General features: G+C 30.6%; 2 protein-coding genes across 4 annotated transcripts; both read left to right on the forward strand.

Moving 5' to 3' along the window:
• Positions 1 to 2,590: 2,590 nt before the first annotated feature.
• LOC146924419 (lysM domain receptor-like kinase 3) lies at positions 2,591 to 6,711 on the forward strand. The gene is made up of 12 exons (XM_085709441.1): positions 2,591 to 3,272; positions 3,631 to 3,664; positions 3,778 to 3,785; positions 3,919 to 4,083; positions 4,195 to 4,361; positions 4,688 to 4,777; positions 4,941 to 5,034; positions 5,104 to 5,255; positions 5,354 to 5,448; positions 5,882 to 6,053; positions 6,189 to 6,290; positions 6,375 to 6,711. Exons 1-12 carry the CDS (start codon positions 2,636 to 2,638, stop codon positions 6,534 to 6,536), a joined length of 1,878 nt encoding a protein of 625 aa, XP_085565567.1. The 5' UTR covers positions 2,591 to 2,635; the 3' UTR covers positions 6,537 to 6,711.
• A 5,068-nt stretch (positions 6,712 to 11,779) lies between these two features.
• On the forward strand, positions 11,780 to 17,042 carry LOC146924420 (lysM domain receptor-like kinase 3). 3 transcript variants are annotated; one of them, XM_085709457.1, is made up of 12 exons: positions 11,780 to 12,807; positions 13,394 to 13,427; positions 13,479 to 13,480; positions 13,667 to 13,828; positions 14,013 to 14,209; positions 14,392 to 14,481; positions 14,748 to 14,841; positions 14,925 to 15,076; positions 15,173 to 15,264; positions 15,453 to 15,591; positions 15,770 to 15,868; positions 16,755 to 17,042. In XM_085709457.1, the coding sequence occupies exons 1-12, from the start codon at positions 12,171 to 12,173 to the stop codon at positions 16,917 to 16,919; spliced, it is 1,863 nt and encodes a 620-aa protein (XP_085565583.1). In that variant the 5' UTR covers positions 11,780 to 12,170; the 3' UTR covers positions 16,920 to 17,042. The 3 variants fall into 3 exon arrangements, with proteins under 3 accessions (XP_085565583.1, XP_085565584.1, XP_085565582.1); XM_085709458.1 differs by having other exon boundaries at positions 13,667 to 13,822; XM_085709456.1 differs by lacking the exon at positions 13,479 to 13,480 and having other exon boundaries at positions 13,670 to 13,828.
• The last annotated feature ends 547 nt before the right edge of the window (positions 17,043 to 17,589 follow it).

Genomic DNA, 17,589 nt, shown 5'->3' on the forward strand with positions numbered 1-17,589 from the left:
TAGTATATAGGAAAAGGACCCCTTACGTACACTTTTGACAAAACTTTTCTAGCTCATTGTTGTAATTTTATTAGCTCTTCATTTCATTTTTTTCTTTCTTTTCACTAATAGATAAATGTTTTTTAGGCAACATTTATCTATTAGTGAAAAGAAAGAAAAATTACACCAATGTTTTATAATTAGTGAAACACATAATTAGTGAAACACATGATTAGAAACAAATGGCCCAAAAAAATATCATCAAATTCTTGAATAATAAATTTCTTGGCACATTATTAGAAACAAAAACCACAATTTTTTTATATAGAGGGTGTATATGGAAATCTATGTTTAATATGGGTGTATATATAGCAAATCTCACTAAAAGGCCCAAAACATTAAACAGTTCGGCCTATTACCTTTTAATTGACAGATCAGTGGTCACTGTTTTGGCCTCTTGATAATTTGCTAAATAAACCCCCAATAAACCAAATCTTGCTATATGCACCCCTCCCCTAAAATTACTTTTTGGGGCCCCTACGGGCATGGGTCCTAGGCCGTTGCACCCCCGGCCTATGGCTAGGGCCGGCCCTGTACTGATGATGGCAGAGAGAGAGAGAGAGATTAGCAGTCATATGGTTGAGTAAACAAATGGAAAGGACGAGTCTGTATAAGAGATAGAAATAGTAGTGACTTTAAGAATTGAAAGAGTATTGAATATAACTTTTATCAATATTAATTAGTGGACATATTTTACACTTTAATTGGGTTAAATCAAGTGATATCTATTTATTTATTGCCTATTTATTGTTCCTTATCCAGTGTCCCGGGGCACCGGTTAGCATTGCCCTTTATTTAATTTTAACCATTTGATCATTTTGAAATAAATTAGACCATTAGATCGTGCAAAGACCATTGAATCAAATAGTAAACCACCAACACATAACTTTTCTTTATCTTCTTCCTTCTAGTTGTTCTTCATCTTCATCAACTTTAATTATAAAAACCCAGAAAAAACGCAAAAGAAAGCCTCCTTCTTCTTTATTTTCATATAATCTTAATCAATCTTTCTATAAAAAAAATCCAAAAGAAAACCCAGAACAATAGAAACATGAAATCATCATTAAAATTCTTTAATCAAACTCATATATCAATATAGCACCACCACCATCAACAAACATCGCTCTCTGTACAATCCCACCATACGTAATCACTCAACACCATACCTCTTTCATTCTTTTCTCCCATAAACCTAATACAACATACTTAAATCATTCATGAAAAACCCAAATCCTCTAAACCACCAGAAAAATCATAAATCTTCACTCTTCTTTCTTGATTTCTACCAAATCCGCAGCAGGAAAACAAAACAAAAATGGATCTTTATCAAATTTAAGAACAACCCAAATGAAAAAATAAATCTATTTTAGGATTGGAGAGAGGAAAAGGTTGAATCTTTGAAAAATTAGAGATTTGTGTTTTAGTTGAATGAATTCAGTATCCCCTCATTTTTTATATCTAGATCTATGCTTTTCATTGATAAAGATACATGATTTAAGGACCAAAAACGCAATCGCAATTGATCTACAATTGATGAGAAAGGAGAAATCGGTGGGGAAAGACAGAATTTGGGTTTAGTTATAACAGGAGAGAGTTTGAGCTGAGTAGAAGTTTTTTTCTTTTTAATTTGTTAAAAAACATGAAAAACAGAAAAAGTGAGGTATTTAAAATTTTAGGATTTGATAATTTTTTTATTCTGGAAAGTGATTTGAAGATCATGAAGAGAGAAGATGAAGAAAAATGTAAAAATCAAGTGTTGATATTTCACTGTTAGATATAATAGACCAACAATCAATTGGTTAAAATCATATAAAAAATAATAGACATTAAAAAATTAATTGAAAGGACCAATTTGACAGACGAAAAGAGAATTAAGGGACCAAATCAAAACTTTTATTAACTAGGGGACCAAAATGAAACTTGGAAATTATTTAGGGGACTAAATATGTAGTTTAGCCTATATCAAAATTAATTTTAAAATAGTTATTGATTGTGCACTACCTTAGTCAAAATAGTTTTTTACGTTAAAATGATTCGTTAATATTGTCATATCGATCCTCAATATGCTTACTTACTGTCATGCCATCTCTTATAAGCACTTACTCACAGTCACAACAATCCCTATAAAAAAATAGTTATTGTTAACATTGAGAGACTATTTTAACGTCAAAGACTATTTTAATTAATGGAATGCATAATTAAAGACTATTTTAGAATTCGGATACATTGAAGGACTATTGCGCCTACTCGTTACATTATATATCAGTGATTAATTACACATGAATGAAAGACATGTGAATATATAGTTGAAGTTGTGTTTGCATGAGCTTAAGATAGTTTTTCGAATATGAAAGTCAAAGTGGAAGTTGTGAGTGTCCATGTTATTAAGATAGTGTTTCCAAGGTCAAAGTCAATGTGGAAGTTGTGAGTCCCTGTCCAGGTATTATTCAACTTAGTGGTGGGAATTTATACGACTTTCTCAAATTCATATTTCCATTTTTATATTAATTCAAAGTAGTTAATGTATATTATTCTTCCTAACACCCTTTTGCATATTTATTCAACACATCCAAATTCTTATTCTGTGTGTTACACAATGAAACCAATCATCAAATTCAGATTGTCACTTTTATTCTTGTTACTTGTCTCGCAATCGATCACTTCAGAATCAAAATGTAGCAAAACTTGTGACTTAGCTTTAGCTTCTTATTTGATAGGGCCAGGTACAAACTTGACAAATATTTCAAAGTTCATGCAATCCAAGGTTGTTACAAAAGCTGAAGATATTTTCATCTACAACACTGAAACATTACCAAACCAATATAGTATCGAATTCTTAGAAAGAGTGAATGTTCCATTCCCTTGTGATTGCATCAATGATGAGTTTCTTGGTCACACATTTCTCTACAAGCTTCACCACAGTGATACCTATGCTTCGATTGCTATGACGGCTTTTGGTAATTTGATCACCGAGGAATGGATCGAAAGAGTCAACGTTTATCCTCGAACCCATGTTCCTGATTCTGTAATGATTAATGTCACTGTTAATTGTTCCTGTGGGAACAGAGAGGTTTCCAAGGATTATGGTTTGTTCATTACATATCCTCTTAGACCTCTGGACACTTTGGAGTCCATTGCAAAGAATACCAAACTGGATGCTGAGTTGCTGCAGAGGTACAACCCTGGTGTGGATTTCAGCCAAGGAAGTGGTCTTGTGTATATTCCAGGGAAAGGTTACATTTTTTGTTTTACTGTTATGAAGTAAACTACAGTATTTTTTTATAGAAAAAAATTACACTATTTTTGTTAATGTATGTACGTATAGTGTAAAAATGTAAAATTTAAATAGAAGGCAAAATTGAAATTTGTCAAAAATTTATTTGATGACTTGCTCGTTTTATTAGTGAACCTGACATATTCTAGTTTAACATGGATGAGTGATCAATAAATGAGAATATTACATCAAGGGATGTTTGTTCTTCTATGCTATTGAAAAATGCATTAAGTGATGTTTGTTTCTTGATTGATATGTTTGTATTTTATGTATGACTATTTGTTCTTTTGTTTTATTTTTTTCTTTATGTTTTGCAGATGAAAATGGAGTTTATGTTTCCTTGCCCTCTAGGTAAGTTTTATTGTGATATCCTTACCTTTCATACTTACTACTCACAACAATGAAAATTCATTTATGTTTGATTCCATATTTTTTTTTTTTCCATTTCCTTTCCTTTCTTGCAGAAAAGCAGGTTTCGCCTTCAAACTTACCAGAGAATTGGCTATATCGATGACTATTTTTATTTTTTGCATGTTCATAATCATATGAGAATTCAAAGAAAGCTAAATGCCTCTCTGAGCTTTAATTTCTATCTATATAAGCAGGTCACTTAGCTAGAAGTTTAGTTTCTGCTGGAATATGTATTCGAGTAGTATGCATAGTTCTGCCATTAGCAATTTGTATATATGTTAGATACTTTCGAAAGAAGAATGGAGAAGAAGAGTCTAAACTGTCACCGGAAGATTCTATGACACCTTCAACTAAAGATGGTATATGTCCAACTTTCGTACTCAAATTCCTTGCATGACCCTTACCTCTTAAATATGGAGAATGAACTGTTCCATTATTCATGAGTTCAACTTATTTTTTACCTCCCACAGGTGATAAAGATAGCTATAGTGATACTAGATCCAAATATATATTGGTGGACAAATCACCAGAGTTTTCATACAAAGAACTAGCCAATGCTACAGAGAACTTCAGTTTGGCTAAAAAAATTGGTCAAGGTGGTTTTGGTGAGGTCTACTATGGAGTGCTGGGAGGCAAGGTTTGTTATCATAACTTTGTTAGTTTTACTTTGCAATTAGTGGTATGAGTCGGGCGTGCCTCAAGGGACGAAGTTCATACTCCCTCAAAGGCGGTTCTAAAATGACTATTGATTCCACTGTAATTTCTCTCATTTTCAATGGTATATATAAAATCATACCATATACAGGAAAGGTGCTATGCACGAGATTTCATCGAATTTGTTATAAACTTATTCTAACAAGCATAGTATAGTGAAGAGCTTTTTCTTGTTCGTAACAATCCATTCCACGTGCCTATTTCAACTTATATGTTATTTTGTTAAGTAAGCGATCTTTAATTACACAGAAAGTTGCAATCAAGAAGATGAAGATGCAAGCAACAAGAGAATTTCTTTCTGAACTGAAAGTCTTAACAAGTGTTCGTCACTTAAACCTGGTATATTTTCAAACATAAAACATGTTTTTTTTTTTTAGCTTTTTCTTTATAAAAATGATTGTTGCTTTATTAACTTTCTTCAGTAACTTTGTTGTTTATACTATATTCTCTAATGTAATAGTAATTTTGTAAGCTATATCTATCTGTTGTTATGTCCATATAGGTACACTTGATTGGATATTGTGTTGAGGGATTTCTATTTCTCGTGTATGAATACATGGAAAATGGAAACTTAAGCCAACATCTACATAATTCAGGTGATATTATTAACACATTAAAAGTATCAATTTTCAATGATGTTTCATTAATTTGAGTACTGTTTGCAGAGAAAGAACTGATGACCTTGTCTAGAAGGATGAAAATTGCTCTGGATGTAGCAAGAGGCCTTGAGTATATTCATGATCATTCGGTGCCTGTATATATCCATCGTGACATAAAATCAGATAATATTTTATTAAATAAAAACTTCAATGGGAAGGTATAATACTATGCCTCTTTTGTTAAAGCTTCTTAATATTTATTATTTTCCTTCTTGAGATAATTGTAGTACATCATATATTATTCTTGTTATCACAGATTGCAGATTTTGGATTAACCAAGCTGACTAATATTGCAAATTCAACAGATAACACTAATCACATGGCAGGCACATTTGGTTACATGCCGCCCGAGTATGATGAATTCTGCCCTTTCTTTTTATGTGGTTTATTGCTATCATATCTAATTTGCAGTTTTGAAATCTGCCCTTTCTTAGGATATATAATTTGCAGTTTTGAAATCAAAGATCTGTTCCTTAGTTTCTTTCGAAGGATATAGCATCTTTCCCCGTTTGCGTTTAAAGAATATTACCATGATAAATCCACCTTATTCTTACTAGTAATCAATTGTTCATATCTAACCAACACTACAACATTTGAGCAATTGTTAGGTATAGTCCATGTTACTAAAAAGTTTCAGTAACATTTTATAGTATTATCAGTAACATTTAAAAACTGTTACATATTTATATTTTTGTAACACTTTTTGTATTACTAGTAACATCAAAGGGAAAAGTAAAAAGTAGTTCACTTCCTTAGTTTAATTCTACCATTAACTTTTGTGCAGAAATGCATACGGGCGTATTTCTCGCAAGATGGATGTGTATGCTTTTGGAGTTGTTCTTTATGAGCTAATTTCTGCTAAAGCGGCCGTGATCATGATCGATAAAAATGAGTTCGAGAGCCATGAGATTAAGACCAATGAATCTATTGATGAGTACAAGAGCCTTGTAGCTTTGGTAATTGATAGTTAATATCCCACCATTTTTTATCCTACATTGATAACCTTATTTATAGTTATACATAACCAATGAGTCCCTAAATATATGTTTATATATTGTGTTTTTTTTCTTAAAAACTGTTATGTATGGCAGTTTGATGAAGTTATGGATCAAACGGGAGATCCTATAGAAGGTCTAAGAAAGCTGGTGGATCCAAGGCTAGGAGATAACTATTCAATTGATTCCATTAGCAAGGTATTTATTTATTTATGAATCATAGTCATTTTTGTGTTTCTGATTTCAGTATCTGACAGGCTTTACCTGTTTTTCCACTGGCAGATGGCAATACTGGCCAAGGCTTGCGTAAACAGAGATCCGAAACAACGTCCAAAAATGAGAGATGTTGTGGTTTCTCTTATGAAACTCAATTCTACTATTGATGATGAAAGTAGGACAGGTAGCGCTGAGTTGAGTCTTGCTGTGGAACATGATTCAAATTGAAATGAAGTTCCAATGTGAAACTTAATACTATTCCACTATGCACTTGTTGTGTACAGCTTCTTATAAGAGAAGAACAGAAAGAAAAAAACACAATGTGGATAGTGGTTTATAGATGTTTGGAAACATCATTTGTTTTTAATTACAAAGAAAGTGTAGGACAATGTTAACTAGCAGCTGCTGTGGTTTCAGCCCATTATGCTTCTTGGTGGTCCCCTAGTTTTTGGACCATCATTTATTTTTTTATCATTTATTTTTTTCATTTTTTTCTTCATCTCATTGCTGATAACTTCACATGTTGTTCTAGGCTTACATGTTTTGGCTTCAGCATAATAATGATGGTCTCTTGGTAGGGATATAGCAAAATATAGACGAGGTTAGAGTTCGAACCCCAGACACCCCACTTATTCACATTAAGAGGTAAATTTCTAGTCACTAAACCAATTAACCAAAAGAAAAAAGGCGCAAAATATAGCAAAAGTTAGGGTTTGAACCCCAGACACCCCACTTATTCACATTAAGAGGTAAATTTCTAGTCACTAAACTAATTAACCAAAAGAAAAAAGCCGCAAAATAATTATATTTACCGCATGAATTAAGTATAATGGTATGGTCTTTATAAAAAGAAGTATAAGGGATGGTCATCTCTTTTATCCTTTCACTTCAAAAAATGAAAAACTCTATTATCCTTACTTTTTTATTCAAAGAAGAATTGAGTATTATATTGTTCATTAACCTGACAAAGCCAAGTACATGAGATTGGATAAAAAGAATCTAGATAAGAGAAAGTGGGAGAAGATATAGTGTAGGCAGACTATTATAACATCTATGCTCCTCTTTAATCTAATGATCCAAAAAAACTTTCTCATGGTGGGAAAAAACTCCACTGACCCATGCTAAATCCCACCATCTTTTTTACATGCTTTAGTTTCATTTTTCTGTATGAGTAATACACAACACTTCTTACCACATTTTTCAAAGTTTTTTCTCGTGGAATTACCTTTTCATGATATTCAATGTGCACATTCATTAAAAGCCACATTTCGAATATATTCTTGCGCCACTCAAGTTAACACAAGGGTCAAGATTGTAGGTTGTATATATTTAAGTATTATTACATCCCCAAACAAAAATTATTCGGGTAAAAAAATAAATAAATGCAGGTAATTTTATTATTTTAAATATACACATGATTTATATGTTCCTAAAAATGATGTGTCTAAAATTAACAAAGATATTTTATGGTTAATTTATTGAGCTTAGTTAAAGTCATTTTTTAAAACGAGACATTGTTAATAATTAGTTGTTAGATAAATAATTTCCTTTTCATCAAAGTTTGAATAATTGAGTTACCTAACCCAATATCTTGCTTTATTCTTAATTAATAATTCAAATGTTTTTCATATATATGGAATCAGTGATGGTATATGTTTACTTATATATATATATATATATATATATATATATATATATATATATATATATATATATATATATATATATATATATATATATATATATGTGTGTGTGTGTGTGTGTGTGTGTGTGTGTGGGTTTACTTTGTGATTAAAATATAAAACAAAATTTTAGATCATTTTCAATAGGGTTAATTATGTTTTTGGTCCCTACAAAATTACGACCTTGTAAGTTTAGTCCTTACTTAATTTTAATAGCATTTTTAATCCCTACAGAAAATTTCTGCACTCAATATTAGTCCTTACTCAATCCAAATTTGTTTAATTTATGCTTAAACTCTTAAGTTTCTCAACAATTTTTTATAGGCGTGTTAAGAACGTTATTAAAAGGTCATCCGAAAAAAATATCGCAAAAATTTGATTTCTACGTCCATATTTTTGTTACTTATATCTTAAACTTTTGTCGTTTTAAAAAATTCATATTTAATTTATTTCATGTTAAAAAATTATAGATTTTAGTAAATGAACCTTTCATAGTGTTCTAAACTTGTATAAAAAGAATCGTTAAAAAATTTAAGAGTTTAAGGATAATTAAACAAAATTTATTTTGGCAGGGACTAAAATTATAAGTAAATTTTTTTTGTAGGGATTAAAAATGCTATTAAAATTAAGTAAGGACTAAACTTACAAAGTCGTAATTTTGTAGGGACAAAAAACATAATTAACCCTTTTCAATAAACAATAGGGCAGGACACGTATGTCCATCAATCGATATATATATATATTTTGTAATAACGATCTTATGGAAGAATCAATATCTACAAACAAAGTTATCACTTGTCTCAAATTATGCTATATGCAACTGGTATTGTCAAGTAGATTCCATTTTGGTTTATATGATATTGAAGTCAACGAATCACAGCTGCTTAGGCGTGGTTCAGAAATTAAAATTGGAACTATGGTGTTTGTTGGAATTATGAGAGGACACAATGTGAAGTGGTTGCACAGCTACCGACAAGGTCGCCATTACGAATGCAAAGGATTAAACAACTAAACATTTTCAATCAACTTGATATATGTTTGACATCAGGCTCGATGTGTCTGAATCACGGCGATTGTATAACACCCACGGTTGACGAGAGCAGGGGAGTAAGCGGCTTCCGACAGATGCATCTTGTTCTAGAGGAATCGAATCACATCGGAATGAGAGGGATCCTGAGGTCGTGTAGGTATGAGACTACATGGTTGAAGGAAGGCTTATAAGAATTGTTAGGTACTACCTATATCAACAAGATGCATCTTCTTTTCGGTAGCTCATTCCATAAGAAATCCACAGTTAAGCGTGCTTGACTTGAATCAATTTTGGGATGGGTGACCTACCGGGAAAGTTTCCCGGTAAGCGTGCGAGTGGCACAAAACACGCTGAAAAGACTCATGTTGGTTTGTGGGGTCAGTCGACAATTAACGACTATATAACATGTTTTTTTAAAATAAATTAAGTGTGATTGAAGTATTATATGACCGTTTATTATATTAGTATGTTAACTTTTTTTTTTAAAAAAACTTTTAAAACAATATTTCATAGTGTCCGTAATTTAAAAATGAAAAGTAAATTTCCTCTTCTAAACCCTCAATCCAAACACCCCCTTAGATTCTCTCCTCCCTTTGAATGCCAAAAATGGTATTGTTTATAGGGTCTCGTTAACGAGTGCCCCCGGACACTCTTTAAGCTTTCCTAATAAATAAATTATTCTTAAAAAAAAGTAAAGATTTCAATTTTCAATGGAATAAATGCATAGACTTTCATAAAATCTTACTACTTTAAGTGTTTAAAAAGTGGCTCAGGGGCACTCGTTAACATTTTCCTTGTTTATAATACACCCAAAATAATACACATCCGAGTTGTTGTATAAAAAAAATAAACAAAGTGATTTTCCAAAAAAAAAATAGTGATTGGCATGCAAAATCAGATTTTGTTGTCCAAGTCGTCACATTTGAAATATTTGTGTTTCTATTTTAGAATACACTAATAAATCATTAGTTAGATTTTTTTCACTAATATCTTTATATTGAACATCAATCTATCTAACTATAATTAAGTGGTTGGAGTAAAATGGTTAATGAAATTCAGTAAAATTTAAATTATTTAAAAGAACTTGAGTTTAAATCTTAGCTTGGACATAACCCCCTTCTCTTGAGAAATGGATAATTTACCCAAAATTAAAATTACCTAACTACTCTACTAACTATTTTAATAATAAGAGTATTTTATTCCTATAAATCTTTATAGTCACAAAAAACTAGTATACTCAATGATTTTCTTAAAAAAACTATTATAACCAGAAATGACACTTAATATGAGACAAAGATAATTTATTTTTAATAAAATTATCTAAATTATAATTATTTAAAAATGTAAAATCATATTATTTTTTGTTTTGCTATTTTTTTATTGAGTTTTCAAAGCTTTAATAAATGTTTTTATATAAAAAGAAATATGATAAGTGCACAAAAGGTTTACACTTTTTTTTTAGTCTCTAAAAGTTGCTTGTCCTCGTTGTTTTAGTTTTGGTAATTAAATTTGTTCATATTAGTTCTAACATGTGTACTATGTATATCATACTAATTTTGTTCCCAAACTCATCGTAATTAGGATCTTTGCATCTACTATATATGAGACTAATCCTTGTGTTGACATAAGAATATTCGTCATGTTATCAACTATCACAATATTGTATCGTTGAGATCATATAAGAATTGATGGCGGAGCCATGTTAGACTCAGGGGATGCAGCTGTATCCCCTCAAATTTCAAAATCCCCATTAATTTGTCATATATTCATGTACTATGAACACCCTAAAAAATAAGTGTTGCACCTGCTTAAACTTTGACACTCATCAATAGCTAGTGTTGCACCTGCTTTCACACACACACCCATCAATAGCCTTTCAAATCAGTTTTTTCTTACATGTCTACTTCAGTCAGTTTACTAATAGTACGGTATTATATTGAGCTAAAATCCCTCAAAAAAATAGTATAGTATTATATTATATTTTGCTACAGATATTATATTATATTATATTATATTTATTCAATAGATGTAAGCCTAAAAAGTTTTTTAGTTTTTTCTTAGGCGTCTATTTGGCTCATTACCACGTACTCACTTTGATCTTTATTATACGAAGAAAAAAATAAAAAATATTAAAACCATTGCAATTATTAATAATTGTAACTTTTTAAATATGTTTATAAATATATTGTAAAAAAATTCGTGAATCATTAAATACACTCACTAATATTAAAAAATAAAATAAATGAGAGTTGGAAAAAGTGTTTTAATTAATAACTATAAATTAAAAAGTTGTGACATTTTCTTATTAAAAGTACTAAAAAAGGTTGCCTTAGCGTTGGGGATTTATTTTTCGCACCGCCTTTCTCTTCTTGAGAGGTTAAGGAGCTTGCAATAATAAAAATCAAATGTAGTAATTATTAATTAAAGTTAAAAAGTTGTTTGTCAAAAAAATTAAAGTTAAAAAGTTTGCACTCATTTCTCAGGGCATAGACCTGCCACTGTGTAGAGGATAATTGTAGAATATGTATATACTTTTTTCAATACAATATAATTTTTGAACACACACATATATATATATTATTAATTAAAGTTCAAAAGTTTGAACCCCTAGTTCAGGGTATTGGCAACGCCACTGTGTCAACATGGACAAAAATTAAGGAGACTAGAAAAATAGGTACCAAAATCAAATTTTCCTATATTTGACATGTTAAAATCAAACAACTTTTACATAGACTCAAAGTGAAAACTTGGATATAAAGTATCCTTATACTACTCTTAGTCTCTGCAAAGATATTTATATGTACTTTGTACTTTTATTTTTATCATAAGAACATTCATTAACATTTTCATTAAATGAATTACTGACATGTCAACTCTTATTCTAGCCAACCGTTACTTTGTTCCCTCCATATTCTCTTTGAAATAGTTAAACGTATCCAATCATGCATGTCTGTTCTGATCATAACAGCAAAAACATGTGCATAAAAAATTGACAGTTGAATTAGAGTGTGACATTACTTTCAAGAAAGAAAAAATTGTACTGCATATGAATTAATCCAATTTTTGCTGATTTGAGATAATTTCTTTCTTTGTTTCTTGCTTTCCTTCATCAGCCATTTTTCTTGTTCTCTTTCTCTCTTATTTGATTCAATGAATATCAAAAATGGATTACTATTGTTCATTCTGTTTCTGGATTGTGTTTTTTTAAAAGTTGAATCCAAATGTGTAAAAGGGTGTGATGTAGCTTTAGCTTCCTACTATCTTATGCGATCAGTTCAATTCAGAAATGTAACAAACTTTATGCAATCAAAGATTGTTCTTACCAATTCCTTTGAAGTTATAATGAGCTACAATAGAGACAAAGTATTCGATAAAGCTGGTCTTGTGTCCTATACTAGAATCAACGTTCCGTTCCCGTGTGAATGTATTGGAGGTGAATTTCTAGGACATGTGTTTGAATATAAAGCAAAAGAAGGAGATAATTATGATTTAATTGCAAATACTTATTATGCAAGTTTGACAACTGTTGAGCTATTGAAAAAGTTCAACAGTTATGATCCAAATCATATACCTGTTAAGGCTAAGATTAATGTCACTGTAAATTGTTCTTGTGGGAATAGACAGACTTCAAAAGATTATGGCTTGTTTATCACCTATCCACTTAGGTCTGGCGATACTCTTGAGAAGATTGCGAGCAAAGCTAATCTTGATGAACGGTTGATACAAAATTTCAATCAAGATGCCAATTTCAGTACAGGGAGTGGGATAGTGTTCATTCCAGGAAGAGGTATGTATTTTCTCATTTTCTTTCATCACCTTTTGATAATATGATCAAAAGTATTTGGTATAAATATATGAATTACATTATCTTCAAAGAATAAATTATTCTGCCAACTGCGGTTGGCACAGATGGTTTGAACTTCCGTCACATCCGTTGTGGCTTTAATAAGTCTGAAATTCTGCAGTTTGTAGATTATAGGTAAATGGTAAATTCCATTATAAATCTTTAATGAGATTTGGCGAGTTAGATAAAAAAAATTATGTCCATCTTGTTCTCTGCTGAGAAATGGACTTTGATAATTCGTAAAGTTTAGCCAACGATTGTTACAACCAGGTTTTGAACTTGGTACTTCCAATTGACTTTACCTTCACCGAACCTCACTGACCACTTGAATCGAACCATTTAAGTTCAGTGAGTATATTGAACTGCTAAGTTACTCTATTCTTTTTCAAAGTATATGCATGGTATTAACTTTAATGAATTTGTGTGAAGTTTTACGTATAAGTTACTCTATTCTTTTTCAAAGTATATGCATGGTATTAACTTTAATGAATTTGTGTGAAGTTTTATGTATTTATTTTTTACTTTGCAGATCAAAATGGACATTATTTTCCTTTGTATCCTAGGTAAGTAACATTGATTATCTCAATTTTTCATTTTTTAATGATTTATAGAAGAAGTAAATATTGCTTCATATAATTTGTTTCTATTTGTCTAACTTTCAATTTATTTTTATTTTTCCCTTCATGCAGAACAGGTTTGTCCTTTCGCTATTAAGATGGTTATTTGTTAGCTTTTTCACAAAATTATGAGAATGGACAAAAGGTCAATGCTTCCTGTGAGCTTAATTTTGGTTCAATATAAGCAGGTCTTGGTAAGGGTTCAGCTGTTGGTATAGCTATGGCAGGAATATTTGGGCTTCTATTATTTGTTATCTATATATATGCCAAATACTTCCAAAAGAAGGAAGAAGAGAAAACTAAACTTCCACAAACATCTATGGCATTTTCAACTCAAGATGGTAATGGTATATTTTTACACATTCATATTCTAAGTTCTTATTAAAAATATTTCTTTTAACTTATCTTATGATATAAGTATTTGTTTCAGTATTTGAGAGAGCTTGCGAAAATAGCTTATAACATGTTTGTAAACTGTTTATTTATTTCATTAAATAGTTTATACTTGCTGATTTTTGTTTATGTTATTAGGTAGTGCAGGATACGAAACTTCAGGATCCAGTGGGCATGCTACTGGTAGTGCTGCCGGCCTTACAGGCATTATGGTGGCAAAGTCGACAGAATTTTCATATCAAGAATTAGCCAAGGCTACAAATAATTTCAGCTTGGATAATAAAATTGGTCAGGGTGGATTTGGAGCTGTCTACTATGCAGAACTTAGAGGCGAGGTACGAAACTACATGAATTTGTTTAATAGATTGTACTTTGGTTTTAGTTTTGACTTTTGAACAAGTTCTACAAAATATTTTCGAAAAACTATTATTTTTTGTCATAACTGGAAAGAAAGAAAAATCATTTTTTTCCTTCACATTTTTCATTGATTTCCTCTCATGCAACTTATTGTATGCAGAAAACAGCAATTAAGAAGATGGATGTACAAGCATCGTCAGAATTTCTTTGTGAGTTGAAGGTCTTAACGCATGTTCATCACTTGAATCTGGTATACCATCCTTTTAAACATCTTAAGCCATATATAATATATTTAGAAAATATAATCATTCATTTAATATATGGTTTTAAGAATCATCGTTTTACTACAAAGCAAATAACCAGTGTTCTTTTGAGAACATAACTCTATAACTATCGAGTAAAACATAATTTGTAGCTGTTGACAATTTTCTGTTAGTACTTCATGATTTTGTATAACCAGTTTTGTGTGTTCTAGATAACACTCTTAATTTACCTACACGTGTATGAACAATATAGGTGCGGTTGATTGGATATTGCGTTGAGGGATCACTTTTCCTTGTATATGAACATATTGACAATGGAAACTTAGGTCAATATTTACATGGTATAGGTAAGATCAACAAAAATATGCTAATATTTTTATGTGATTTTACAATATTTTCAACAGTCATTAATGTGGTTACATGATTTCAGGTACAGAACCATTACCATGGTCTAGTAGAGTGCAAATTGCTCTGGATTCAGCAAGAGGCCTTGAATACATTCATGAACACACTGTGCCTGTGTATATCCACCGTGATGTAAAATCAGCAAATATATTGATAGACAAAAACTTGCGTGGAAAGGTTACATTTTGACCGATCTTAATGTTCTGCATTATAAATTATAATTTTTCATTTATTCTTCTAGATCAACTGAACTATGATTGGTTTTAAATTCAGGTTGCTGATTTTGGCTTGACCAAACTTATTGAAGTTGGAAACTCCACACTTCACACTCGTCTTGTGGGAACATTTGGATACATGCCACCAGAGTATGATTTGTATTAAATTTCGAGTTTATCAATCTCAAAACACGTGTTTCAAAACACGTCGTCACTTGAATATAAGCTTCTTTGAAAACTTATTTAGTATGTGTATGTCCATGGATTATAGACTATCTTCAACTTTCATAATTGTAGAGAACATGTTTATTTATTAGCTGTTTTCTTTTTTGTTGCAGATATGCTCAATATGGCGATGTTTCTCCAAAAATAGATGTATATGCTTTTGGCGTTGTTCTTTATGAACTTATTACTGCAAAGAATGCTGTCCTGAAGACAGGTGAATCTGTTGCTGAATCAAAGGGTCTTGTACAATTGGTAGGTCTACATACCATTTTATCCAACTTAACCATATTTATTACGAAAACACACTCATTTCATGTATATTTATAGCAAAATGTTATGCTAGTAATTATGTGCATTTTAAATTTAGTGAACTGAATGCATTCTCACTTAAACAGAACAAAAATTATCCATGATTTTTTTTGTATTGCAGTTTGAAGAAGCACTTCATCAAATGGATCCTTTAGAAGGTCTTCGAAATTTAGTGGATCCTAGGCTTAAGGAAAACTATCCCGTTGATTCTGTTCTAAAGGTGGGAAGCATTTTTTCTTAGCACAAAATTGAATGTTATTTCTTTTTCTTCTCAATATGCATTATATAAGTTGTTTTGGATAAGTTATTTTGAAAAAATAGATCCTAATAAGCTGTTTTGCATAATTAAACTGTTTTGAATAAGTTATTTTGAAAAAATAGATCATAATAAGCTATTTTGCATAAATAAGCTGTTTTGAATAAGTTATTTTGAAAAAATAGATCCTAATAAGCTGTTTTGCATAAATAAGCTGTTTTGAATAAGTTATTTTGAAAAAATAGATCCAAATAAGTTGTTTTGCATAAATAAGTTGTTTTGAATAAGTAGTTTTGAAAAAAGAAATCTTGATAAGCCGTTTTGTATAAATAAGCTGTTTTGAATAAGTTGTTTTTAAAAAGAGATCCTAATAAGCTATTTCGTATAAATAAGTTGTTTTGAATAAGTTGTTTCTTAAAAAGAGATCCTAATAAGCTGTTTTACATAAATAAGTTGTTTAGAATAAGTTATTTTGAAAAATGAGATCCTAATAAGCTGTTTTGCATAAATAAGTTGTTTTGAATAAGTTGATTATAAAATAAGTTGTTTTGCATAAAATAAGTTGTTTTTTTTTAAAATAAGTTGGTTTTAAATAGATATGCTTAATGGGTTGGTTCGGTTCGGTTAATAGGCAAGCAAACGGTTAACCGAACCATAACTTTGGTTCGGTTCGGTTACTTCCAAAACTTAAACGGTTCGGTTCGGTTATTCCGAACCATTTCACCAATTCGGTTCAGTTCGGTTCGGTTCGGTTAATATGGATAACTGAACCATGCCCAGTTACTAAACTCTTTAGAACTAGATTTTGTCATTGAACATAACTTAAGATGTGTGAATGTTTGACTTGCAGATGGCTCAACTTGGGAGAGCATGTACGAGAGACAATCCGCTACTACGCCCAAGCATGAGATCTATAGTTGTTGCTCTTATGACACTCTCATCACCAACTGAAGATTGTGATGATGACTCTTCATATGAAAATCAATCTCTCATAAATCTGTTGTCAGTTAGATGAAGATTTTGTGTGACAAATTGAATTATGTTTGTTAAAACATGTAGAAAGCATACAACAAATTGTTTGTACTTTATTTGTATATGAAATATTGCAGTTGGAGTGTTTTTACTTTTGTTACTTCAATTTTATATATATATTTACCAAGATGGTAAAAAATCCAGTTGCCATATGGATTTCCTGTAGTTATTTTTAGTGAAATTTTATTTTATTTTTTCAAGTATGGAGGTCATGAAGTTTGAACTTATTATTTCATGCATTATACTCAAATTCCTCACCACTAGACCAATTCTAGTGGCTTAAGTAGGGTTTCGTAAAGTTGTAAACATTGAAGTATGACTTATACATGAAGATTTCTGTGAGATATACTAAGAGATTTATTAGATAAAGTTGGAGTTTGTAAAGATAAGTTAGTAGTATTAGTTGTAACTTAATTATGATTTGTTAGTCTAGTTTGTTCATTATATAAAGTGTATCCTTCACACGTTGTAATCAATTTTCCTTATTCTGCCAATTATAAGTAATTAATCTTTATCCCAAATTATTTTCCTCTTTGTTGAGCTCTAGTATGAGAGTCATGGTATCTACCTTAAAAGAAATGATTTTAATTATATTTCTTTACTTTGTTTCAATATTATTTTCATTTTTCTATTATATTGAAAATTCATTCAAA

The sequence above is a fragment of the Medicago sativa genome, chromosome 5, assembly GCF_051527215.1.
Source record: "Medicago sativa cultivar Bolivia chromosome 5, Bolivia_mono, whole genome shotgun sequence".
In the NCBI taxonomy this organism is placed as follows: domain Eukaryota; kingdom Viridiplantae; phylum Streptophyta; class Magnoliopsida; order Fabales; family Fabaceae; genus Medicago; species Medicago sativa.